Raw genomic sequence first — 27,715 nt, 5'->3', positions numbered from 1 at the left:
CCTAAATGTCTTGTTTGTTAGGATGGAGCTGATGTGCCTATACTGACAGTCAGGAACAATTAACACAGAGTAGTTCTGAAAAGGAAGAAGAATTCACAAGGCTTCAGTTATGGATGAAGAGAAGTCACCATCTGCCAACGGGCATCAGAGTGTCACCGCATTGGAAGTGAAAAATAAGTGGATTGGATGAGATCCAGGGGCCTCTCTGCCCACGTTAAAACTGAGTAGCTTCTCTGCCTACTGGCATCACAGTGTCAACACATTCTGTATGTGTCTCACTCAGTCTCACACCCAAGGAAGTAGAAACAATTGATGTAGGAACCAAGGGGAAGAAAGAATTATACAGGCTCATTCTTCTAAAGAAGGGGAGACTATGGATTTTTCTAAAAGTTCATGTCTACCTCTGTCCTTGAGGCCTCCATACTTTCTCTCCTTCCCTCCTTCACAAAGTGATGAACCCGTTTCCCTTTATGAGACAAAGAGGTGGAGCAGCACCTCCAGTTCTTGGCTGCTCATGGCCTCAGAGCTGATCTGTTTGGGAAGGGAAAAGAGCAATAGGGGCAGCAGATAAAAGTACCTTTAGACTAGAAATAGCTTCCACAGTTAAAAGCCACAACTATAATATGCATCAAACACAGAAGGGCCTCAATAGAGTATAGAGCACAGTAATTAATATGCAAGAGTGTCCCAGTAGTTTGTGGTACTAGAATTCCAGGAGCCACCAGAAATAAGTTATCACATTAACATACCTACCAGCAGTTCTGACTTCTGGCCATGATTAATAAATAAGGCCTATGCTTGTTTCTTCGGGTTTAGAATCTTAAACGAATCCTTTATTTCAAAAACAAAAACAAAACAATATTCCAGGCAGAGAAAAGGTCTAAGTAGAAAATGGAAGCTATCTTGTTACAAGTCCCTTCCTATAAATGGGACTGGATGAGGAAAGAAGAAGGAATGGCCAAGAGCAACAAAACAGTTCACAATGAATGCTGAGTGTTAAGTGGCACCCCCTGCAGATGTAGTTTTATCATCTTTACTTATTCATACAACATCAAGGATGGTTAGTTCCAAGGAAGTGCTCCATTTCATCATCTGGGTTAGTCCTCTTTCCCTACATGCTCCACAATGCAGTAGAACCAAATAACATGTTCATCTACAATAGAATGTTTAAATAACACCTGTCCAGTAACCCTCCCTTGCTTCTTTGTGCTGTTGGGAAAGGAAAAACAAGAAAGCAATAAAACCCAAACCATTTGCAAGCCAGCTGGTACCATACTCCCAGGGCATTTTCAGTAGAATTTCTGCTGGGCCTTGCCCCCACCCACCACATCAGTGAGGAAAGAGGCAGGACAGGTTTGGTCATCTGCACTGGAGTGGAAAGAGAAACCAAACAAAATTTGGGCCACAAGTGGATTCTGGCACATTTTTAGATTAGGTTAAAAATGTCATGGTGGGCACAGGAAGCAGGCAAAGGAGTTTTTTGAGGGTGGTAATGCCTGCAGGCAGAATGAACGGTCCGGTCTACTCTTGGGGAGGAGCTCCCTGTGGTAAGAACAGAGGAGCTAGGGAGCTTCAAGGAAGGTGTTGGTTCGGAAGATGGAGGAGACAATCTTGCCCGTGGCATTGATGGTGCCTTCGCTGTCTGAGCTGGACTCAGAATCGCTGCTCCCAGAGTAGGCACCCAAGCCTGGGAGGATGCCGATACAGACTGCAGCAGAAGGGCAGTGGATGGAGGGGCCACTCACAGAAGTGCTTCCAAGAGACACACAGGACGGGGTCTCTGCAAGAATGAAGAAAGGACTGTTACTTCATAACCCTTTTCCAAAGTTGAGGTTGTGCTTACCATGCACCAGGCACTGTGCCAAGAGCTTTACCCACAGAAGCCCGTGGAAGCCTCAAAACAACCCTATGCAGTAAATACTATTGTTATCCTCATTTTACAGATGGGGAAACTGAAGGAGGAAGTGAGGCTCCAGGAGATGAAATGTCTTCTCAAGGTAAAGAGGCAAAGCTGGGACTTGAACCAAGGTCTTTTTAACCCCAGAGCCTCTCTTGTTCCCCATCAGCTCTGAGATGGAGAACAAACTACACTGAAGTGTAGCTTAGCATGATTTGATTTCCCTGTACTCACACAGTCATGGTATTATAGCAAGTGGGACTCATGTCTAATATCATTCCTTACTCTCATGGCAGAAGATAAAAGGCTTCCACATGCTCTCAACGGTAGGGATGAAACTGGATTAAGAGAGACTTTATGAACAATATTAACAATTCTATTCAATTCTCAGCATATTATACCATTTCATACATACTGACCAATTTACCAGCTAGCACAGATACTTTTGGAAAGCCAAACATCAGCTGCAGAATAATATTCTTTACTAACAAGGGCCACTTTCCCCTGAGGGTGGAGATGAACAATTTAGAAATCTATTTAACATGACCTTTGCTTTCCAGTTGTGTTCCTCTTTTACAACTGAGAAAACCGAAGCCAGTCAAGTGACATTTTAAGATCATACAGAATGTTACCAAGTAAGTAGGGTTCTTTTCTTCCCAGGAAACTCACAGTTATTCTGCCACCCCAATAATGAAATCCTCAATCTAGAATATGCAGGACTGGAAGGTTAAAGGAAAAGTTAAGAACTCTATTCTACCCCTTCTTCCCTCTAAGTTTTCCAGCCTCATTTAATCACTACGGCAACCTGATATGTACGTATGCTCTCCATTTTAATTATGATGAGAGAAGTCAAATGAGTTGGCAAGGTTATATGCCACTTAGAGGAGAAAACGTTAAAGTAAACCTGAATCAAAAGATAATGTACTAAAATGATACCTGAGCTCACTGTACAGTAAGGGTTGGAGTTCATACTTCATTGTCTCCAGCTGATAAGCATACTGCTTTCTAGGGTTTTGCCTTAGATGCACTAACACCTCACTTACCCAGAAACCTCAAGTAAATGTGAAAAGGATGCATGGTTTTAACTATATGAAACAAGGAGTAAGAAAAAAATACCACTGAGAAGCTAAGAGATATCAAACTGCCAGTACACCCTGTTGAGGAGCTCAGTGTATTAGCTTGTCTTTACAGGAAGCTCTAATAAGGGAAAAAGAAGCTGCTAAAGATAGGTAACATTAAAACACAGAGACGTGGAAAAGTAAAATAAGAGCTGACAACAACTGCAGAGATAGCAATAACAAGACAACAAGAAGGCAGAGGCAAATATTTGCAACGACTAGCACAAAAGCTAATTTCTTTACGATATAAAGAGTTCTGAGTGCGTTAAAAAAACAAACCCATGACTAAATAGAAAAGTAGACAGAAGACACGAACAGTTCACAGAAACTTCAATTTCTGTTCACAGAAACAGATGAATTTTAAACACAGGAAGATGAATAATCTATTAGGAGGGAACATATGAGGAACAGCCAACTTTATAGTAGTCGCTTAGGGGGTATAGGAAAATTTGGCAATGTTCTTTAAACTTAACAGATGTTCGTAAGATAACATTCACTACAGCATTATTTATAGTAGCAAAAGACTGGAGACAACCAAAGTGTTCATTAACAGGTGTATGGTTAAATAATGGACTACTATTCAGCCATTAAGAAAAATAAAGTATCTCTGTACTGGTACTGAATGATATCCAAGATATTGTGCTAAATCAAAAAGCCAAAGGGCAAAACTGTGTGTATAAATTATAATTTATGTGTGTGCTGGGGGCGGGGGGGGGGGACTATGCCCATGTATATATGCATGACAATGTCTGAAAAAATACAAAAAACACTGGTAGCAGTGGCTGCTCTGAGGAAAGAAACTAGGGGTTGGGGAACAGGGAAAACTTACTTTTCACTCCACACTCTTTCGATCCTTTTGAATTTTTTATTATGTACATATACTACCGATTCAGACAATTTTTTTAAAAAGGCAAACATAAAAGTTCAAAACGCATTCTGGGCCACTTAAATTAGGGAGAAATAGTCCCACTTATCTCTGCAACCCCAAGGGCATCCCTGTATTAAAGCTAAGAAGGTTGTAGACGACTGAACAGTCCTAATGACCAGAGAGGTTGCCTGTCCATATTTTCCACTAACTATTAGCCCCTTAAAGGTAAGGACTCTTTTACACCATTCCATCCCCAGGACATATAGCATAAGGCCTGGCACAGAGCAAGCCAACATTCACAATGCAGGAAAATGTGTTAAAGACATTTTAACAGAGTTTCATTGTAAATGGCTAATGGGGGGAGCCATGAAAACTTGATGCTGTTTTAAATTTTGGAACATAACATCAAACTATATCATTAATTACTTGAACATTCAATGTATTAGTATGTATCACATAGTTACCGAGAAAACTAATTTATGTGAAGCTGTTCAGTGAGATATATCATTTTATCAAGTAGTTCAAGGGTGAATTGAATTTAAGGGTCTATCTTAGATGGAAAAGAAGGATCAAGTTCAGAGTATCTATGGAGGTCAAGAGCTGGCCTCAGGGAAGGATGGAAGCCAGCTACAGAAAAGCAACAGCGAAATCTGGACCACTGCAGCATCAGAAGAGTTGAAACTGAAAAGACCAAATCTCCCAATTATCTAGGAGGTTTCAAGAAAGAAAAGAGACCGCAATTCTGACAATTTCATTCCAAAAGCTGTTAAGTGTCCAAAGAGAACAAAATGGTACCCTCCAATCGCACCCATTTGGTGAAGCTTCCTGCCAACTTCTCCATTTGCAGGACCACACTGACATACTAAATAAACAGAAAATTACTAACAGAGAATGTTCTTGGGATTCAGACAGATGCATGACTTGGAAGTAGATGGGGCCAACTTCTGCATTCACTGGCTCTGCTTGGAACTTAAGTCCAGAGTCTTCAATGGGGAAAGCCTGAATCTTTTATCAGGGTCATAGAACTACCTTCTGGGGAACCAAAGGGCAAATCTTTCTACTGCTTGAGGACAAGACTCTGAAGCAAGCTTTAGGGGGCATTCTTCTTGTGGGGCCTTAACTCCTAGCAGAAAGGATATTTCTTGCCTAGCTTCTGCTACAAGAATGCAGGAGTAGAAAAAAGGGATTTAGAATGACAAAAAAGATGACTCTGAAACACAAGTGTCTGCCTGAGGTAGTTGAAAGAAGCCACACAAGTTTTCCTTTTACTGATCATTCAAATAGTTCCTACCAGGGAATAAAACCAGATACAAGGCAACTAATTTACTAGTTGACATACATATAAAACTTCACAGGAATCTTAAATGTATGTGTGTGTACAAGTATACAGTATACATTTATCCTATGAGGGTACTTCAAAAAGTTCATGGAAAAAAAAGAAGTCAAAGATAATATGAATCTTCTCATGAACTTTTTGAAGACCCTTTATATTTAAGCAGCCACATTTTAGCAAGTTTCTCATACATTAAAAAGATGTCAATGAACAAGAATTCCTACAAAGCTAATAGGAGTACAAATTGGGATAACATCTTCGAAGGGCAATTTGATTATATTTATATAAATTACAAATGTATATCCTCTCTGACCCAACAACTCTACTTCCAAGTATGAGTATTCAACCTGATATATTTGTACATGTGAAAAATTATGCATGTACAGGGTTATTATTGAAACACCAGGATAGGGAAAGAATGGAAATAATCTAAAAGTTCATCAATAAAAAATGGGATGAATATACTATGGTACAAATGTACAATGGAATACTATATAGCTATAGTATACTATAGAGAATATTGTATATACATACTATATATACTATATGTAGTATAGTATATGTAGTATACTATATAGCTTTAAAAAGGAACGAGGAAGCTCTTTATGTCCAGTTATGCGATGATTCCCAAGGTACAATAACAAGTGAATTAAGCAATGAACACCAGAGTAGGCTAGATTAAAACAATACGACTAATAATAGGAAGTATAAAAACAATGTATGAAGTATTCTTGTCAAAAATCAACTTGAATTGATCAATTACCACTTTACAGGAAATATAGGGTATAAAAGAACACCATGGGGATGCAATCAGCAAAATCTACAGTGTGGGAAACTCCACAGGACAAAGACCCAATTTCTTCACAATAAAATACAAAGGAAACAAAAAATAAATTTAAAAAGGGAGGAGAACCTACAGGTTAAATTTGACTTAAAAGACACATTAACCTATTGTTAAGACGGTACAAGATGGTAATATTCCCAAATTAATCTACAGATTTCAACAATCCCTACCAAAATCTCAACTGCCTTTTTTGCAGAAATTGACATGGTGATTCTAAAATTCATACGGAAATGCTAGGAACTCCAAATAACCAAAACAAACATGAAAAAGGAGAAAAAGTTGGAGGACTCACATTGCCCAATTTCAAAACTTACTACAAAGCTACAGTGATCAAGACTATATGATAATAGCATAAGGACAGACATATACATCGATGGAAAAGAGAGTCCAGAAATAAACCTATACATTTATGGTCAACTGATTTTTGATAAGGGTGCTATGACAATTCAGTGGAAAGAAGGATAACCTTTTCAACAAACTGCTGGGACAACTGGACATACCCATGGAATGAAACTATCCCTACTTCATGCCATATACAAAAATTATCTCAAAATGGATGAATGACTGAAATGTAAGATCAAAAAAAAAAAAAAAAAAAAAAAAAACTCTTTGAAGGAAACACAAGTGTAAACCTTCACAACAATGGAATAGGCAATGGTTTCTTAAATATGAAACCTATAGCACAAGCAACCAAAGAAATAATAGATAAATTGGATGTCATCAAAATTAAAATTTTTTGTGCTCCAAACAATACTATCAAGAAAGTGAAAAACCACCCAGAGAATGGGAGAAAATATTTGCAAATTAAATATCTGATAAGTGTATCCAAAATATATAAAGAACTCATAACAATAAAAAACTTCACAACAAAAAGACAAATAACCCAATTTAAAAATAGGCTAAGATTTGAATAGATATTTCTCCAAAGAAGATATACAAATGACCAATAAGTACATGATGCTTAACATCATTAGTCATTAGGGAAATGCAAATCAAAACCATAATGAGATACCACTTCACACCCACAAAAATAGATACGATAAAAAAAGACAATAACAAATGTTGGCAAGGATGTGAAGAAATTGGAACCTTCACACACTACAATATAAAAATGATGCAGTTACTTTGGAAAATAGTTCAGCAGTTCCTTGAAAAGTTAAACACAGAGTTACCATACGACCCAGTAATTGCACTCCTAAGTATATACCCAAGAGAACTGAAAACAGTTGTTTACACAAAAACTTATACACAAATGTTCATAGCAGCATGATTTATATTAGCCCAAAAGTGGAAACAATCCAAATGCCCATCAACTGACCAACAAAATGTGGTATATCATATAATGGATATTATTCAATCATTAGTAAAAAGTACTAACACATGCTACATCATGAATAAACTTTGAAAACATTATGTTAAGTGAAATGAAGCCAGATGCAAAAGTCTACATATCGTACAAAGGCTATTTATATGAAATGGCACAAAAAGGCAAAACCATAAAGACGAAAAGTCAATTAAGCGGTTGCCACTGGCTGGGTAGAACAGGGAATGGGCAGTAACTGCTAATGGTACAGGGTTTCTATTGGGTGTCAAAATGTTTTGGAATTAGATAGTGGTGATGACTGCACAATCTTATGAATGTACTAAAAACCACTGAATTGTATCCTTCTAAAGGGTGGCTATTAGGGTATATGAATTATATCTCAATTTTTTTTTTTTTTTTGACCTGTAAGGGGATTGCAACCCTTGGCTCAGTGTTGTCTGAGCCACGCTCAGCCAGTGAGCACATTGGCCATCCCTATATAGGATCCAAACCTGCGGCCTTGGCGCTACCAGGGCCACACTCCCCACAGTGAGCCATGGGGCCGGCCCATATCTCAATTTTTTTTAAAGCCATATCAGCCAAATACAATGTCTGCTCCTTGCTTGGATCCTGATTTTTAAAAAACAATTGTCAAGAAAAAAATTTTTTAGACAATTGGGGAAAATAAATACTAACTTGATATTTGATAGTATTTGGTAATTACTGTGATTATTGTAGATATGATAATGGTATTGCAACTGTTAAACAAAAAAAAAAACCTTTATTTTTTAGAGATACATACTGAAGAATTATGAATAAAATGATATGATGTCTGGGATTTGTCTCAAAATATTACAGCTGGGGAGGTGTAAATGAAATAAGATCAGATATGTGTTAAAAATTGCTGAAGCTATGTGATAGGGGTTCATTACACTATCATCCCAACTTATGAATGTTTTAAGCTATCCATAATAAAGCATTTTTTAAAATATATATTTGTAATTGTTTATACATACATGGAATAAATCTGAATGGACCCATAAGAAATGTACAATACTGTTTCCTTCTGGAAAGGAGAATTGGATAGCAGAGGATATGAGTAGAAGGAGACTCTTTACTGAATGTCCTTTTTAGAGGTAGGTTGTAGAGTAACAGGGTAACAGCAACAGCTCACCATTACTGATGTTCAGTAGATACACATTAAAAAGCATCCATTATTTTTTTTGGAAAGATAAATAAATGTAAGCCTTGTTTATAGATGACTCATTGAGTTTAGCTCACAGTCTCAATCCCACAGGGAGTCAGAGGTGGAAGTGAAAACACTCTAGAATTTGTTATCCCTAATTCAGTCCCTGGAAACACTCACCTTCACTAACAACTTTGTGCCACTTAATACAGAAGCAGATTTCATAAAAGTAACCAGCAAAGAAAGTGTACTCCTACAGACGAGGCTCAATCCAATCCAACACTCAGTAGGAGCCAGGCATTCTACCTTCCAACAGAAGCAAGCCAGGCGAAATAAACTTGACATTTGAGGGAGACAGAGAAAAACCCTTTGTGAGCAGAGGTGATATGACCAGGGCTTTGTAAGCTCCTCGAAGAGCACAATTGTCACTTAGCTCCCCTGGTTTCTAACATATTACTTTTGCAGGGCAGCTGACATACTCTTGGGTATAAATCCTGCCTGGTATAAAAGAGTTTGGTAAATTAAGTTTAGGTAGGCTTGCTTGAAGAGAGATAAATGCATTCATTTACAGATGCAATGCATTCCAGCCCTTTACTGTGGTTCATGTGTATTATGAGTAAAAGAAAAAAATGAAAGTTGCCACCCACCTTGATTCTTGTCATCTGGGTCAGAGTCTGGTTTCAGTCTTTTCACACTGTTGCCACTCTCTGAGCTGTAACAAAAAGCATAGTGATTTCAGCTATGTCCAATCTTGGGGATCAAAGCTTAGGGAATCAAGAACTTCAAAAACAATTTATATGGGTCTTAGGCAGCCTCAAGGAAATGGGATGATCTGAAATGAAAAGTCTTCATTTCAGGTTCTTAATCTCCTTCCAATTATATCAATAGTTAAAAGTTTAAACAACTGACAAATCTAAGGGGTGAAGCATTATACCCTCAAGCATCACTTAAACTTCTGATTCTTTGTTGTATTTATCTTTCAACTTGGTTAGAACCACAGATGGATTTCAAAAATATTTGGACATGTTCATAAACAACAAAAGTTAGTTAAGTTATTAAAGATTAAAGAAAACATCTTTGGTGATATGCTAGAGATTCTGAAAGTCATCCAAACAACTTTCACTAAAAGAACGTCTAAAGCATGTATTTCGGCGAAGAAAGAAACTACCTCAGAAGGAAGGCCTTAATCCCAGACAAAGGATAATGAACGAAAAACCGGCAAATAAAAACATAAATTTCCATTTTATTTTTTTAGTGGCTGGCTGGTGCGGGAATCTGAACACAAACATAAATCTAAACAAATATTGTCTGTATAAAAAAATAACATCTAATTTGTGGTGTTAAACATGACCATATTAAAGTCCTGGACAATAGCAACATGTAAAGAAGAGGACAATTATAGCTAAAGCTTCTCGGCTTTGTGTATAAATCTTGTAGGGAGCGAAATTAGCTATTTACTTCAGGTTTTGCTAAGTATGCTTGGCAAATTTCAAGGTTAGCCACTAAAAGAACAGAAGTAGAGTATATAAATCCAAACTGGTAGAAAAAAATGAATTAAAAAATTTAAAATCTCAATCATTTTAAAAAAATACAAGAAAAAATATTTTTAAAAAGTAAAAAGACAACATTAAGATGGTGGAAACTACATAAAAAATATTTTTTGGAGGGGGGCAGTGGGGGGCAGCTGGCCAGTACAGGGATCAAAAATCTTAGTAAATATAAATAGACCAAACCGATTAGTAAAAAGAGATTAAGAGATAAATTCAAAAGCATACATTTATAAGAGACACAACTAAAAACAATAAAAAAAACCCATAACAAACAAGAAAACAACTTACTACCCAGAAAGATTCAAAGTAAAAGAATGGAAAAAAGAGGTACCGAGGCAAATACTAACCTAAACCTAACGAAGGCTGAGCTATGTATATTAATATTAGGAAAATAGACTTTAAGACCAAAAGCACTGTAAAAGATAAAGAAGGTTATTTTAAAATAAAACAAGATTTGAATTCACCATGAAGAAGTAATTGTAAACATGTATGCATCTAATTAAAGAACTTAAAAATATATATTCTATAGAACTATGAAGAGAAATCAAGAAATCACTATTATAGACTTCAAAATACTTCTCTCAAGTATTGATAGGGCAAACAGACAAATACATAAAGACACAGAAGATTTAGACAATACAAACAACGAGCTTGATTTGTGGCACCAACACAGAACCCAAAACCAATGAGTACAAAACAAATTTTCCTCACACTTACTTGGAACATTCACAAAAACTAACATTAGAAATAGACAACAGAGCAAGTCTAAAGCAACTTCAACGGAATTAGTGTATACAAACTACAATGCAGTTAAGTCAGATATCATAACAAAAGATAAGTACCATATTTCATAGCCTCTAATACACCACTGACTATAAGCTGTTAAATGTGTGTGTGTGGGGGGAAGGCTTATTTTAGAACCAATGAAATATGAGTACCTCAATTTGGAAATTAAAAAATATATTTCTAAACAACAACTGAGTCAAGGAAGAAATTATAACGGATATTTAGAAACACTTATAAGGAAATACAAAACTTGTGTACAGTGAAAGCTGAGAAAAATTTATAGCTTTAGATGTCTATAACTAAAGAGAAAGGCTGAAAGTAACTGAGCTACATCTCTGACAGTTGTTTATAACAATAAATAATAGAATAAACTTGAAGAAAGAAAAGAATATTCTTCTGAAGAAGGTACGAAATAGGTGCTTGTTTTGTTTTTATGCTCCATAACACACACACCAGTGGCTTCCAGAATTTCACCAGGCATCAGAATCATCCATGGAACTTTAAAAATTAAGACTCCCAGACCTCACTCCAAACTTACTGAACCTGAATTAGTGATAGGCCTGGGAATCCACATTATCAAACTGCCAGGTGATTCTAATAAACCCAGGGCCAAGTAGTTTAGAACTCCTATCCCAGGAGACTAATTCATCATCTTGCTACACAAAGCAATTTTAAATGATGCAGTTTCAAAACCTCAAAGAGGTTGGTTATATGCAGGTCACCAAATAAGCTAATATAGAGTCCCCTCTAAAGGTGTGTGAGGACTAAGTAAGGGAGATAGTTATAAACCCATTCTACTACCAGCAAGTGTACTGCTGAGAGGTAACTAATTGCCCACGTAGAAAGCCCTTCCTTGGCACAGTTCAGTAAAACTGCCCCAGTTCCAAATCCTGAAAGACAATGGACCTCGAAGAAAAGCTTATATGAGAACTTGAAAGGAATAATTCATGGCTTGGGTAATGGGCCCTTTTCAGGCTACTGATACTTCTCCCATCTACTGCTACAGCATGATGACATCTTCACATATAGGCAATGTTCCTAGGAACATCTGCAGCAGATGCATAATGTGCCAAACCACAACACTGCATCAATACGTTCCCTTCAAAACATGTGGCTGGTTGCCAATATACCTTATTGATTTTCCTAATAGACTGCACTTAAACTCAACATCATTTCAGCCATGATCTGGTTAGTCAAATGGAAATGACCAGATTCAATCTCTCTGGTGCCATTTCAGGATTTGGAAAGAGAGGAGCAAATATAACAAAGAACTTACCAAAACAGAGCTACAGCCAGGTCTGTAACCCTGTCATCACAGCTGCCACAATGCCTTTGCAGGAGCTGTTCCCTCTGCCTGGGATGTTTTCTCCCCTGTCTGCCTGTGAAAGGCCTAGGCGTCCTACCTAACCAGCATCTTTCTAACGCTTTCCCTAGCTTCCCCAACACAAATACACACACACCCAGACTGGTATGTGTTCCTGCTCCTAGCTCTCATTACACCCTACACAAATCTTTCACAGGACTTGCCACCTCATTTGCCTAGGAACACAAATGTTCAAATATTGAACTCCAGCTCTATTACTGTGTGACCTTAGACAAAGGTTCTTAACCTCTCAATTCTCAGTCTTCTCATTTCTAAAACAGGGATTATAATGATTTGTACATCACATAATTGTTGAGAGGAATAAATGAGATAATGCACTAGAAACACTTAACATAATGCCTGGCATATGGCAGGTGCCCAATGAAGAGTAGCTACTGCTATGTTTATTGAATGAATGATCAGAGAGACAACGATCAAAGGCTATAGAAAACACCAAATCTGGAAGGGGAGAGAGAGGAAATTCACTGAGACTACATGCTAGGTAACCTTTTGCTCTGGCTACCATTATAAGTGGCATTTCGAAGTACACAGTCAGAGAGAGATTTAAGTTGTATGAGAGCTGCTGACCTCTTATGCTTCACAGCTCCTGCCAACAGCTTTGCCTGGGAGAACTTATTCTTGGTTTCTATGGGTTTCACAGCCACTTTCTTCTCCACTTCCTTCTTGTTTTCTGAAGAAATTCCAACCTTGTTGAGACTACTGTGAGTTACAGGTTAAGTGTCAAACTAAGCAAAAGGAAGAACTACCACAGAGTAATGGTAAATCAGGAGAAAAATGACAAATGTAACCCACTAGCCCTTCACCCGTGCTGTGTAATGTCGGCCTATTTATTTAAAAAATACCCCTCCCCTCTTCATTCTTCCAGTCAAATCCAGCTGCTTTAAGGAGAAATGAAGGAAACCACAGAGGAGGACAGGATATCAAGCCCAAAATAATACAGAGAAGAAACTTTTTCCTCTAATTCTCAGTGAAAATCCTTAATGGTGAAAACAAAGAGCTTAAGGAATATAAAGGAAACAAGTGTGGCTTCCCTAAAACTATGAAAATGGTGCTTTTGCTCCCTTAACGGTAAAATTCAAATTCTGCAGAATGTCCTTAAGACTACCAGTGGTATTCAATGTTAGACACCATGAAGACTAGCTCCTGCTCTGCTGGTGCAAGGCAGTATCAGAATCACTTCACAGTCTCATTGAAACACACAGCCCCAAACTTCACAGTCTCATTGAAACCCCTGCCCCAAACCTGCTGAATGAGGATCTCTAGAGGCCCAGGAGTCTATTTAAACACTCTCTCAAGGTGATTTTAATGAGAAACCCTGTGCGTATACAACAAAAGAATCAAAAAGTTGTTTTTAAAAGCATAATCATTCACTTGTAACATCACTTTTTCATGCTTGATGTCAATACCTGGCTCTCTAGGTCTATCACTTTCACTCGATCTCTCCACCAGCTCCCTCTGCTGCCTGCCTTTTATGCTCTCACAGTTTATGAGACAATAGATAAGTATTCTGGCATGGTGTTAAGTCCTTATTTAAGATGAAGTAGTGCCTTACTAGAACAATAGTGACATCTAGTGCCCAAGAAACTTAAGCAGCATGTATTTATCAGCCTAAAGGGGTTGGTTGGGGTAGAGAATATACAGTCTAGGTTATTCGTCTATGTATCTTTGAACAATTGAGAAAACTGACTACCAGAAATAAGAAAATTCCAGTTCTGATCATTCTTCAGGCACAAATTCTGTTCTTATGGGCACCAGTTACTTTAAACATTTATAGTATTCAATGGAGATTATGTAGAATGCTCATTATTAGAGTTTCATCAATTTAATATTTTTAAGGTCATCCTGGAAACAGGTAACATGTTAATACTAAATGTTCATTTTTATGGAAAAAATGAAAAAAAATAAAGATTTTATCTTTCTAGTAAAGAATGCCAAAAAACATTAGCATGTAATTTTTACCTGCATTTCTGTCATTAAGGGACAGAAACTCTCAAAGAAAACTCTCAATACGAAATATTGAAAAATAAAACAAAATGGAAAAAATTAACAACAAAAGTATAAACGTATTTATAATACCAGGACACAGATAAAAACCAACATTTAACTTTCATTCTTGCAAAGTGAAGAAAAACCCCAACCTTTTTTTGGCAGGCAGGGGGTAGTAATAATCTCATTTTTGACCGAAATCCAAAGCATAAGTGATTTTTCCTCCTTAGGACCCTCTCCCCCCAAAATTCTTTAAAAACACAAGCACACCTCAAAAATCTCAAGGAATTCATTAGATGAGGCTTTAAAAAAAAAAATCACATGGTTTTTAATACACATAAATATTGCTAAATACTGTTTTAACCTGAGAGGGAACAACTAGAGTTCTGTTGTTTACACGGCACAAACCACAGCTTATTTATAGTCAGAAGTATCACACTATAAAATGCATCATATAATAATCAAGCAAAGCTAAGAACCAGCTCCTAATTTAGAGCTTCAAAAAAACAAATGTCTGGGCTGGCCCGTGGCTCACTCGGGAGAGTATGGTGCTGATAACACCAAGGCCATGGGTTTGGATCCTGTATCGGGATGGCCAGTTGGCTAACTGGCTGAGCGTGAGGCTGACAACACCAAGCAAAGAGTTGAGATTCCCTTACTGGTCATCTTTATACAAAAAAAAAAAAAAATATCTAATCCTTCAATTCCTATCTCAACATGTCTCTGGCTACTTGTATGCTTGGGATTAGTGCATTATATATTAGAGGGTTGGAATGCCTGCTTTTCTTCAGCTTTTCTAGACCATCAGAAATTTCCACATTTGCAGTAAAAGCCAATACCCCTAGAGACTCTTCAATGTTGTACTGCAATGCTACCAAGACAGAAAAGCTTCTTTTGCCTCATTGCTGCCCTTTTCATATACATATACATACACACACATATATATATTATATATATATATAATATATATATATATATATTTTTTAAAATTAAAAACCTGTACATAATCTTCATGCGTAAAGACCCAGGGGTCAGCATGTTGTGACAGCCCTAACACCAGCTGTCTCAGGCCATTACCTGGGGCTGACCTGTTCATTCTGTCCTTTTAATTGAAAACTGAAGGGCACCTCATACTCACAGCACTACTCTCAAGAATACTGCTTTGGGAGACACTCTATGTCTTATTTGCTAGTCTGCCAACATAAAACAAGGCATAATTCAAGTGAGAAGTATAACTAATGTATTTCCTCAGAGGGAAAAGCTTGGTGTCTGAAACAATGCAATATATGTATCTGCCTATTTCTACAAACATCAATGCACAATATAATTCTAGAGTCATCAGGGCAGGGGAGAGGGAGTTCAGAAGAATCAATCTCAATCCTACAAATGGGACTCTTGTTTTCACATTGCACCTGAATGCCACTAACAAAACAGGGGAGAGAAGGCAGGTCTTTTACTTCCATTTCAGATCTAAACCAAATCCCAGGTAAGCTGCCCACATTTCCTCCCATATAACTATTTAAAGGACCCTACTGCACAATCCCTGCAAGAAAAAATCAACTAGCAGATACACACAGTCATATCACCGATCTTAGAGGTGAAGCCTATTCGATCACACTAGTGAGGTTACTCAACATATAAGCTTGAAATATCCAAATAGGCTTCCTCACAGGAGGAAAATAGTTAAGAGTGGTTTTATTAACATCTCCTATGAGTCCTTCATTAATTTATTCACATATTTACTGGGAACTTACTATATTTTAAACACTGAGGAAATCAGTAGTGACCAAGTCAGATAAAATCCTTGTTCTTACGGAGTTTATTTTACATTCCAGCATTACAGACATAAACAAACCAGTAAGCAAATAAATGAAGATTTTCAGAGAGTGACAAGTGCTATGAAAAAATGGTACTACAGACAGTAATGAGGTGGTTGTGATTTTTGATGGGTGAACAGAGAAGATCTCTATAAGAGAGATCTGAGTTGAGACCTGAGTGCCATGAAATGCCAGCCTTGTAAAACATCCGAGAGCAAAACATTTCAGGCTGAGGAAAGAGCAAGTGTGAGGTGGAATCACAAAGTTTGGTGTGAGAGAAGAACATAAAGAAAGCCAGCAGACTGGAGTACAGTGAACACAAAGAAGAGAGGTTTCAAGATGCAACAGGGAGGTAGGTTGGCCTAAGTCATGCAGAGCCACGTAGGGCCTGATAAAGAACGTAGGCTTTAGTGTAAATGCAACGGGAAGACACTAGAGTGTTTCAAGCAGAAAAGTAACATGATGCCATATATGTTTTTAAAAGTTCCCTTGTTGTCTGAGGAATAGATTGCTGGGGATAAAAACAGAAACAGAAACCAATTAGATGGTCATAGCAGTACAGAGGAAAGTCTATAATTACTACAGTAATTAGAGAGAGAGAGCAAGAATTAGTTTTGGAGTACACTTTGCATTTTTTTTTTTGTCTTTTTCGTGACCGGCACTCAGCCAGTGAGTGCACCGGCCATTCCTATATAGGATTCGAACCCGCGGCGGGAGCGTCGCCGCGCTCCCAGCGCTGCACTCTCCCGAGTGCGCCACGGGCCCGGCCCTGGAGTACACTTTGGATGTCGTTTTCGGCCAAGGCACCTAGGAGTGTAGGAACTCCAGTTACTGAGACTGGGAAGACCAGAAAAAGAAAAGACTTTGGGGGAGGGCAATGTGATGAAGGTGGGAGTGATGTGGAATTGAGAATTTTGATTCAGCAAGTTACACTTGGGATGGCTGTTAAGACATTCAAATGGATGCCAAAATGTAATATTGAGCCAAAGTGAAGTCATCTTTGTTGCTTTCTCAGTCCCTCTATGGGGAGGGACCACATTATAACCAGTAGAGAAGGTCTTACTAAGGACACAAGAGAATTGCCAAACATGTTCTTTTAAAACTCAGAAGCCAATTTCTGCCCTGGATGAGGTTGATTACATTGCCCATCTGTCTCAGAGTCTAATCCCGCAAGGCAAGAATACCATGGTACAAACTATTAGGATTTATGCCTTTAGTTAACCCCAAAGGATGTGGATTTTTTTATTGTAACAGACTCTTGCACACAACAAACTCCACAAATCACTGCCACTTATTCAGTCATAGGAAAGAGACTTTAGAGATCACCAGATAGAATACCCTCTTTCTATTTATGAGGAAACTGAAATCCATAGATGATGATGAGAAAACTGACACCTTACAGATTTCTCTCAAAGTACAAAGGATATTCTGTATTCCTTCAGTTCTTTCAGTTCTTCTTCTCTTCGTTGCTTTTCTATTAGTTCCTGCTGCCGAGAAACCTCATCAAGGAAGTTGGTCTCATCTTCATCTAAGCCTCTTACCATGTTTTCTGAAGAAATAATTAAACAAGGAACACTTAGCAGTCTAAAGGGAAAATATAGTCAAATAAAATTTTTCCTTTTCCGTTTTTTTAATAAACGGTAGATTCTTCAGGGGATTAGAAGAAAGAACTGGTGAACACCATGGCTTTGGGGTAGATAACATGGCATAAAATCAAAGTATTTCTCTCGTTACTAGACATTAGCACAGAATTAAAATGGGTATCTTGAGCTCTAAACAAAAATGCTAAATGTGGTCTAGAAGGCAGAAGACTGTTTCTATTCCACCAAATGAGCATCTGGAGACTAAATAATCAAGACAATTCCATGGCTAGTTAGAAAAAGTGTTGCATGAGGCAAAAGAGTATCAAAAAGGCCCCATGGAGTCCCTTGGATCCTATATTTTCCGAAGCTTACTGAATTTGAACTGCTCCTCATACTCTTGCTGTTTCCTGTCTTTTTGTTCCTGTAGCCTTTCATAAAGAGACCGAGGGTCATAAACTTCCTCTGGACATTCTGAAAGGCAGAGAAGGGGGTGGGAGAGAAAGAGGGAGACATATATTTTAGAATTTTTCACATTATTTTGGAATCACAAAGGGTTTTAAAGTTAAAGTCTCCCCATGATCTGAGTGTAAGGATAACACAAAAATAGTACAAAGTCCACAGCTTCCCTTTGGACCTCAGGGAGGGGCCAGCAGTTCTCAAAGCCAACTATCAGTCGACAGGGCCCACCCTCCACAGCAGCAGTATTCTCAGTTGTTCAGATGGTGGATCCACCTGTACAGATGGAATGGACTGCCAGAATCTCCTGGAAGGCAGTGTGGTGGAGAGGAAAGGGTAAGGATAGGAGTATCCTGGTTCTGCTCCCCTACAGAGGCCTTACATAGGTACTTCACCCCTAAGCCTCAGCTCCTAAACTCTCAAATGGGGAAAATTAATACCTACTTTGCAGGGGTTTTGTGAGGATTAAAGATCATTATGTTAAATGTCAAACTATAAGTCTATATACCTTCTGGATCTTCGGGTTTTCGAACTTTCTCCCATTCTTCTTGCCTTCTTTTGCGCCGTTCATCTAGTTCTGCCTCAGATACAAACCTCTTTTTGATAATAAGGTTACCATCATCCCCTCCATCCATAATTAAACAAGGAGTCTACCAAAAAAAAAAAAAAATTTCAAGTGAGAACTGCAATCAAAATCCTAAAGAGAAACAGGAGCTTTAGCTGTCCCACCCAGCAACAAACTAAAAATTTTCTTCAAACTTTGAAGTGAAAAAAAGCTTTAAATAGTTTAATTTATAGATCATTGAAGAAAAAGCACATGATTACATTTTTCTTAATGTATCATATAGTTTTTATGAATATCCATGTTATCTACAATGTCAGAGAAAGGACCTGGAATAATTCTCATTACCTGGTATTCCATACCAAATCTCACACTGCAGATATTTCTCTCTGCCTCTAATCCAGACAAATGGGCCTCCTGGCCACCCCATCCTTTTCCCAGCTCTCATCCTCCTTCTATTTCTGTAACAACTGACATTGTTCTTTCTTGAAATTCCTGTTTCAGGGACATTACACTATCTTGATTCACCTGCTCTTGCATGTTATGTGTTACTCACAGCATTAGGCCTTAACAAGGAGGCACATATTCAACCCAATGTCCATTCTAATGACCCCTAATAACAAAAATAATACAATAAGTCTCTACTGCCACCACAAAAACAAAGCAGCTAATATTTATTGGGCTATTACCATGTAAATATTTTTTTATGTATATTATCTCACGTACATGCACATTGACCCTATGAGAAATATTATTTCTTTAGAGATGAAGAAGTTGAGGCCCAGAGAAGTGTGGTAACTTGTCTAAGGTGATACAAGTAGTGAATGGTAGAGTCAAGAATCAAATACAGGCCTGACATCAAAAATGCATACTCTTACGCACTTCGCCATACTCCTCCCCAGAAACCTCTAAATCTTGGTTGAAAACAAGGGCATGTCAATTTCAGCTTTTCTTCACACATCAAATTCCAGCACTAAAAGTGGTCATGCAACAGTTCTATTTAGTAAAGATGGAAATGGAAGCTGAGAAAATACACCGAAACTTTCAGAACAAGAGAAACTGTCTCAGCCTGAATCCTACTGTTTTTGAGGTTTAGTTCAATTAACAATAAGAAAGAATTTTGAAAATTACTAAAAAGAAAACTAAATTAACTAACAGAAGCTGTTGTTCTCACCTAAACCCCACAACCTCGACACTTCCAACTTAGCATCACTCGATGTCTCCAGACAGGCTTGTTATAAAAGCAGAATTGTTCAGTCTCTGTGACCATGCCAAAAATTCTTCAAGTTCTGCAGAACATCTTATGAAACAAGAGCCAACAATTTCTTAAATGTCTCCAGCAAAGAAAACGTAAACTCTGTAGGGCTCTAATGGATGGGAGAGACTTACCAGGCCCTCAACTTTCCCCTTTCTTATCATCTATTAGCTGTCATTCTCCTTTCTCACCCTATATTAGCTGTCTGGTTTCTTTTCTTCACCCCTCTTTCCTGGCAAGTAATTCAGAGTGGAACAGAACCTGATAGCCCACCTACTATGATACTCCATTCACCATACACACTCAGGAGATGATCATCCAATTCATATTTTTATTTATTTATTTAATCATATTTATCATTTATTTGTTTGTTTGTTTTTTATTTTAATTTTTTTTTTTAAAGATGACTGGAAGGGGATCTTAACCCTTGACTTGGTGTTGTCAGCACCACGCTCACCCAGTGAGCTAACCGGCCATCCCTATACGGGATCCGAACCTGTGGCCTCAGTGTTATCAGCACCACACTCTACTGAGTGAGCCACGGGCTGGCCCCCCAATTCATATTTTAAAACTTCAAGATGAACTACTGCACTCCCTTCCCAGGCAGCCAACTCCATCCTCTGAGCAGATCTGACTGTTAGGATAGTTCTTCCTTAAACTGAACTGAATTACTCACAGCTTAACTTTCTCACCTCTACACATGGCTTTGCCTAGGCTGTTCCCTCTGTCACAAATGCAGGAATACCTCCTTTTCAGCCCCATGCAAATTCCTGCTCCACCTGCCCAGACTCAAGATTGAAGAACACCACCTTTGTGAAGATTTCCAAGACTTCCTAGAGTACTTAGTATGTGTGTTTCTTTCCTCTGTGTTCCCACTACAGCCATTCATCATTCTACTACAGCACTTATCTAATGTGTTTTATTATTCAAGATTGTTCTAACAGCTCTTTGTATCCACAGTGCTTATTAGCACAGTGTCTGCAATAAATTAGGTATATAATAAACCACTCACTGAATAAATCAGCCATGAGGTGGAGATTTGAAGAATCAGAGCAGGGAGGAATGTTCTCACATGAATATTTCTAGATAATTTCCAATGCAAGTTATAGAGAATGGTAGCCATTAAACAAGTATTTACTGAAGCTTCAATGTCCCATAGGGAATTCTATTCAAACACTGTCCATTTTGTTTGTGCAGCAGAAAAACAAAGCACCAAAAATTAAATCACTTTATTATATAATTGACATCATCTTTCAAGAACAACTCTTGCTAGTTTCCTTTAATTTCTCTCTTTTTTTTTTTTTAAAAAAAAGATGACCAGTATGGGGATCTTAACCCTTGACTTGGTGTTGTCAGCACCATTCTCACACAGTGAGCTAACCAGCCATCCCTATATGGGATCTGAATCCGTGGCCTTGGTGTTATCAGCACCACACTCTCCTGAGTGAGCCACAGGCCGGCCCCTACTTTCCTTTAATTTCAACTGACTAAAAATCCTCACTTATACTGAGAAATAAGTATTTGCTGCACAAAGCACTTTTCTTCATTGGCTGTTTATTCTGCAATAGGAGGTGCTAAATACCTGCAACTTACTGACCTCCCTTGGGAAGTACACAGAGAAGCTAGGAAATTAGACTGCATTGACTTCTAATCCCTACTGCCTGGCTAAATTTTCACAAGTCTCTTCTTTTTCCCTTTTGTTTGCTAGAATAATTAAAAATAAAACAAAAGAAAAACAAATAGCTCAGAGTTATAGGGATCTAACTATCAAGAACCTTGTAGGAGGGCTGGCCCGTGGCTCACTTGGGAGAGTGTGGTGCCGATAACCCCAAGGCCAAGGGTTCAGATCCCTATATAGGGATGGCCAGTTAGCTCACTTGGGAGAGCGTGGTGCTGACAACACCAAGTCAAGGGTTAAGATCCCCTTACCGGTCATCTTTTAAAAAAAAGAACCATGTAGGAATGCAGAAGATTTACATTGAGAATGTTTATTTTGTCCTTACTGTGTTCAATTATAGAAACAGTAAATGCTTTCAGCTTTTTTTTGGAAAGTCACTCAAGTTTAATTATCAAACTAAACATTACATTATTTTTAAAAGAATTATTTACATTCTTCAAATAAATGTTTCACGGAAACCCAAAATCACTTTGTCCAAACTTAAAAGTTTCAAACCGGCACAAATAAAGCACATGGTTCTCAAATTTGCTTGACAGCTGAGAAAACAAAGTTCTTCTATTTCATGCCAAAGTAACTGTTAAACACTGTGCTACTGTTTTATGCTGCAGACTGTGATATTTAATTTCCAGGTTGGTGGGATAAAATGGGCTCAGTGTCTTATATAGCATACTATGCAAGTTTTTAAATACAAAACTTACATCCATGCCCCCAAATAAGTGCTATCCCTGACTTAAAAAATTCTTCCATTTAGCTAGTGTCATGACACAAGTTAATGAGATCTGGTTTCCTATAGAATTGAATTTTGTGATGGCAGATTACTAAGTGTTTACATCTTTGGCCACCATATCCTCCTAATTCTAAAATTAGATAGATTGTACATTTAAAAATACACTGGGGGAATCAGATTTCTGTGTTATGGAGTTCCAAGGCTTCACTTTGAATAGCAAAAACAATAGGTCAGTCTATTTCCTTTTGTCAGTAAATATAGTTTACTGTTTCCAATATTTTTACCCTGATGTTCAAGTCACATTGTACTTCAAAAATGAAGGATAGCAACTAAGAGGAATCTGCTATCTGGCTAACTCAACTATATTCCAAATAAAGATTGCTTTCTGGTCAGAAGGCACTTCTACCACGATACAATAATCTACATCACGCTGACTTTTCCTATATTGTTAAACTTCTTCAAAGAATGACATCTACTGAGAGTAATCTGTTACTATTTATTACTAGACAAAGTAAAGTCAGTCTTCTAATACTGATGCTTGTTTAATATACTCCAGTAGCAAAGGAGACTAAAATAATCTAAAAAAGACTATAACATAAACAATTTAATCCATAGTTAAAATGTTTATTACGAAGAGTAATTTGTAACCTTCTAGGCACCTAAAAAACACATGCAATAATAAGTTAAAAAATATATATATTTATCTTTCCATAGCCCAAGAGTAGTTTCATTTTACCTTGAATTCAAGTATATGGACTAGAAGAAAAAAAGAGAGAACTAGTTTAAATGCTGGTTCCCTTAGCTGATCCTCAGCTCCCCAGTTCACATGTACCTATCAGTATATAAACACTGCCTGCACTACATCTGACTCTAATATTAGTCCTTTTTTCTTTTTTTTTTTTTAACATATTGCAACTCCTAAATGCAAACCAACTATTTCATCTGGGGCTCACAGGAAGAAAAACAGCAGGTTTTTACAAAGGTGGAGGAAATACTGGCTGAGGATATAGGGAAAAAACCAAACCAAAGTGCTTTTCCTATTCACTCAACAATCAATACAGAATATTTCTGACACCAGATGTGTGGGGGTATTTCTCAATATACCAAGCAGTTCTGCAGTGGACACCAGCTGTGTATCCTCTAATTCAATTCAGTTCTGACACTATCTACCTGGAGATAGCTTCAGATCCCACAAAACTGCCCCCCACCTCAGAGGCCAATGGCAAGCCATGGGTTGTTTTACTTGTGCTTCTGACCAATCAGCTAAAAATCAAGGTTCCCACGACCTCCTCCTTGGGTTTGTAAAACTCAGGGAAACACTTTACTTACATTTACTGGTTTGTTATAAAGGATATTACAAAGGATACAGATGGAGATGCATAAGGCAAGGCACGTGGGAAGGGGTGTGGAGCTTCTATGTCTTCTCTGGGAGTGCCACCGTCCAGAAATTTCCTGAATGCAGTCTTCTTGAGTTTTTATGGAAGCTTCATAATGTAGGCACAATTGATTAAATCATTGGCCAGTGGTGGTCAACTCAACCTTCAGCCCCTCTCTCATCCCCAGAGGTTGAGGGTTGGGGCTAAAAGTTCCAACCCTCTAATCATGCCTTTGTCTTTCCAGTGATGGGGGTGGAGGGTGGGGGTGGGGGGGATGGAAGCCATCTTTCAACTCATTAGTACACAAACTTTATGGTGCCTCCCTAAGAGATTTTCAAGTGTAGCCTTGATATACACTATTTTGCCATCTGGGCTGGCTTTAGAACCTAACTCACACACCAAATCATATTCCATCCTCTTCCGCATTCCCCTTATATAACACTCACTCTAAGACCAAATTAGAAAAAAAAAATTACTTTGCATTACACAAACTGTACAAGGCTAATTCAGTTTTTTAAAAATTTTTTAAAGCAAACCTTTGCAGAGGATCTATTTTGTGCAAGGTACACTGCTTGATAGTAAACAGGCAAGTGAGAACTTGCATTCAGTAAAAGAGATAAGGTTGGAACATGAACAATTTAAGGAAAAGTAGAATGAGGAGTAGAAGCTAGACACTAAGGAGTTCAGAAAAGAAAGACTAGAATAAAGCATCAGGGAAGCTTAATTTTCATAGGGGCTGCAACAATACAGTGAAAAGTGGTATAACTTTTAGGTAAATAAAGAAAAATCATCTTTAACTTAAGAGTGCTGGCGATCACACACATTTTACTCTCCAAAATCAGAATGAAGGGGGCTTTCATTTTGGAAAATAGTGGGCTGGGTAATTGAGACCAATTCTCCACCTCTATGCTAAAAAAGCTGGAAATTCCAAAAAAGTAATTCTTTAACGAACAGAAAAGCTAACAAGATACCAAAGAATCGGGCAAAATCTCGGAGAAGGTGAAAACCAGAAATTAAGCCTAATATTCAAAATGGATTTCATCCTGAAAACTTCTCTGACCTGAGGACTACAATTTCAGTGCCTTTTGAGGCAACAGAAACAAGTCAAAGCCAGAAGCCCACCCAGGGTGTGCAGTCTGATAACCACATCCCTCTCCATTTTAATCTGGTACCCAGAGAACTACACCTTCAGGGTAAAGATGAACTAAGGATAAAACAGCAGGAATAATGGACAACAGAAACAGACCCAAATGGAATTCAGATAGCGGAATTAAGCAAATAGATTATAAAACAACTATGCTTACCACGTATAAAGAAATAAAAATAAAGCCTCAAAATAGCAGGAAATAAGAAACTGTGAAACAGTGGCACAAACCAAAAAGAAATTCAGGAACTAAAAAAATACAATAACTGAATTTAACATTTCAGGGGATAATTTAATAACAGATTGAAAGTAACTTAAAAATCAATAAAGAAATTATCCAGAATATAGTATGGAAAAAGAGAAAGAAAGAGGCATAGAAAATAGAGTGAAAAGGTCTGTGTTAACAAACAGTAAAGAAGAAAGTGAGAGAATGCAACAGAAGCAATATATGAATACAAAATGAACCCTGCCCCCGGTATCATGTGATGGTCCCCTCTGCAACCAGTTTTCCCAACCCTTCTTGGATGAAGGAAGTCTGAAGGCCAGCCCTTTTTCGAGGGAATAACTTTCCTCCTCCCTGTTTTGGCCAGGGATGTTGGGACAGTGTGCGATTTCTCTGTAATTTCCTACAGTGTAGTTCCCTCTCTCAAGGTTAGGAAAGGATAACAACCATCCTAGAGATTCTCAATACATTTTTATTACTTAAGCTAAAAAAAAAAAAGGCTGAGAATTTTACAGAATTTACTAAAAACACTAATCTGCAGATTCCAGAAGACTAATAAATAAGAAATTGAACAAAAACAAATCCACAGTTGGACACATAGTAGTGAAAATGCATAAGTGTAGTTCCCTCTCTCAAGGTTAGGAAAGGATAACAACCATCCTAGAGATTCTCAATACATTTTTATTACTTAAGCTAAAAAAAAAAAAAGGCTGAGAATTTTACAGAATTTACTAAAAACACTAATCTGCAGATTCCAGAAGACTAATAAATAAGAAATTGAACAAAAACAAATCCACAGTTGGACACATAGTAGTGAAAATGCATAAAACCAAAGACAAAATCTTAAAAACACTTCTATAGTAAAGAATGAAACAGATCATATTTGAGAATGAAGACAAAGTAAGTTCAAAAGGTGATTTACAGTGAGAACATTGAAATGGCTCACTTAGCTGCCACAAAGGCATAAGTACACTACGACTAAGCCCATAGCTAAGCCATACACTTAAATTACTTCATTTACCAGATACGTGGTTTTCAATTTCTAAAGTGGCAGTCTGACTCTAAACAAACATCAAGTGAGTGTGAAGACTGATAACCAGGTAGATGGTCTTAACGTAATTCTTCCTTTCTTAGAACCATGAAGAATTCCTCATGTGGTAAAAAGCATTAAGACTTCAGTTGAGAAAGATAACCAGGAAGCCTCTACTTTCAGAGCCTTACAAACTGTTCACAGCTCATTTCAGGCTATCTGAAAGACTATACAAGGTGGCTTTACCTCTGCTCAATTCCCTGTATCAAAAAGGAGTCTAGAAAGTGATTCCGTTCAAGGATTTCAGGAAAAGTGCCCTCAAAAACATTTTATGATATCCCCGTTGACACTTCAAAAAACCAAACTGAAGAATCAACAAATCTCTCTCAACTGGTAAACAAGAGGTCATTGGGAATTCTGACCACCAGCTTCAAACTTGGCTTTCTGGGTTCCACTCCCGACCTACTCACACTACCTGGGGATGGGGGTCTAAGAATACGCATTTTAAAAGGAGCCCCGAAGATGGTATTTTCCACTAACGTTTAAGAACCACTGCTATGAACGAATAGGTCTTCCTTTCCCTTTCTATGTGGACTGACATTCACAAGGACCACCAACTCTCAAGACGATTAAAACTCTCAGTCTTGGTTCCCTAGGATTTCTGCAAAACGTCTCGCTGGCTTGCCTTCTATTAGAAGAAAATGCTCTTAGCACAGCAACTGGTACATGGTACACAGTAAATGTTTCCCATCCTGCATTTACATTCTAGGATTCAGTCATTTCCAACCAGGCATCCCCACATCTCCTGTTTACCCCGCAGCTGTTCCAGCACCTCTGAAATAGAGCCGACTCCTCACTTGAGGCCTGGGTGGTCCCACCTAACAGAAAAGTGGAGAAAGCCAAAAAGAGGCCCTGCAGTCCTAGGCCCGCCTGAAAGGTTCAAGGAGCCTCTCCCCACGAAGCGAAGGCCTTCCTACGGGCTCCCTTGTCTTCCCTCAGGCTGAGCCCCGCAAGTCCCCGGCCCGGCGACCGAGGACACTGGGCGAGTGCGCGAACCGAGAACAGGCCTGACCCTAACTCTAGCAGCAGCCGCAGCTGCCCGTTTCCTCAGCCGAGGAGCCCAGGTTTCGCCGCCTGGCCAGGACCCATGCCACACTCACCTACCAGCGCGCGGGAGGCGAGACTCCCTCACCTCGGCGGCGCCCACCCCAAACCGCCACCGCAAAGGGCGCTTGCACTTTAAAAAAATAAAGAAAGAAAAAAAGAGAGTAAGGAAAGAAGAAAAAAAAATAGCCTTTGCTTTTGTATTCCTTTGACCCTTCTGGGCTTCCGGCTCCCCACCGCCACAACAAAGTTCCGCCCCTCTTCCGGCGGCGTAACCCAATCCACACTTCTCTTCCTTCCCAGGAGCCCGATGGAAATCCGGTGCTCCAAACACAAGCCGGAGACACTTGATTGGGCTATTCACACCTCAGCAAGGGGATTGGCCAGCTCATGCCTGGGCGGGGCGGGCCGGTCCGCGGCACCACGTGATATAGTCTCTGAAATATGATTGGCTGTCAGGGAGAGGATTTGCCACCTAGGAAGGGGCGTTTCCTAGGCGACTGAG

General features: G+C 38.4%; 1 protein-coding gene across 4 annotated transcripts; it reads right to left on the bottom strand.

The window, feature by feature from the left end:
• Nucleotides 1–789: 789 nt before the first annotated feature.
• PSME3IP1 (proteasome activator subunit 3 interacting protein 1) lies at nt 790–27,454 on the bottom strand. 4 transcript variants are annotated; one of them, XM_063109467.1, is made up of 7 exons: nt 26,920–27,205; nt 18,620–18,761; nt 18,028–18,126; nt 17,500–17,621; nt 12,837–12,970; nt 9,197–9,261; nt 790–1,780 (listed from the first exon to the last, which is right to left on the bottom strand). In XM_063109467.1, the coding sequence occupies exons 2-7, from the start codon at nt 18,744–18,746 to the stop codon at nt 1,563–1,565; spliced, it is 765 nt and encodes a 254-aa protein (XP_062965537.1). In that variant the 5' UTR covers nt 18,747–18,761; nt 26,920–27,205; the 3' UTR covers nt 790–1,562. The 4 variants fall into 4 exon arrangements, with proteins under 4 accessions (XP_062965537.1, XP_062965536.1, XP_062965538.1 ...); XM_063109466.1 differs by having other exon boundaries at nt 26,939–27,205; XM_063109468.1 differs by lacking the exon at nt 26,920–27,205 and adding an exon at nt 19,848–19,910.
• Between the last annotated feature and the right edge of the window lie 261 nt (nt 27,455–27,715).

Source organism: Cynocephalus volans, chromosome 10, assembly GCF_027409185.1.
Source record: "Cynocephalus volans isolate mCynVol1 chromosome 10, mCynVol1.pri, whole genome shotgun sequence".
Classification (NCBI taxonomy): Eukaryota; Metazoa; Chordata; class Mammalia; order Dermoptera; family Cynocephalidae; genus Cynocephalus; species Cynocephalus volans.
This window is presented reverse-complemented; position numbering and strand designations above follow the sequence as displayed.

Excerpts from the sequence above, each read along its gene's own strand:
- PSME3IP1 (XM_063109465.1), bottom strand. The coding sequence starts at position 18,746 with ATGGATGGAGGGGATGATGGTAACCTTATTATCAAAAAGAGGTTTGTA. Across the intron at positions 9,262-12,836 it reads GGAGCTGTGAAGCATAAGAG|CTCAGAGAGTGGCAACAGTG; the intron begins GTCAGCAGCTCT and ends TTTTTGTTACAG. Across the intron at positions 1,781-9,196 it reads CCCAGATGACAAGAATCAAG|AGACCCCGTCCTGTGTGTCT; the intron begins GTGGGTGGCAAC and ends TCATTCTTGCAG.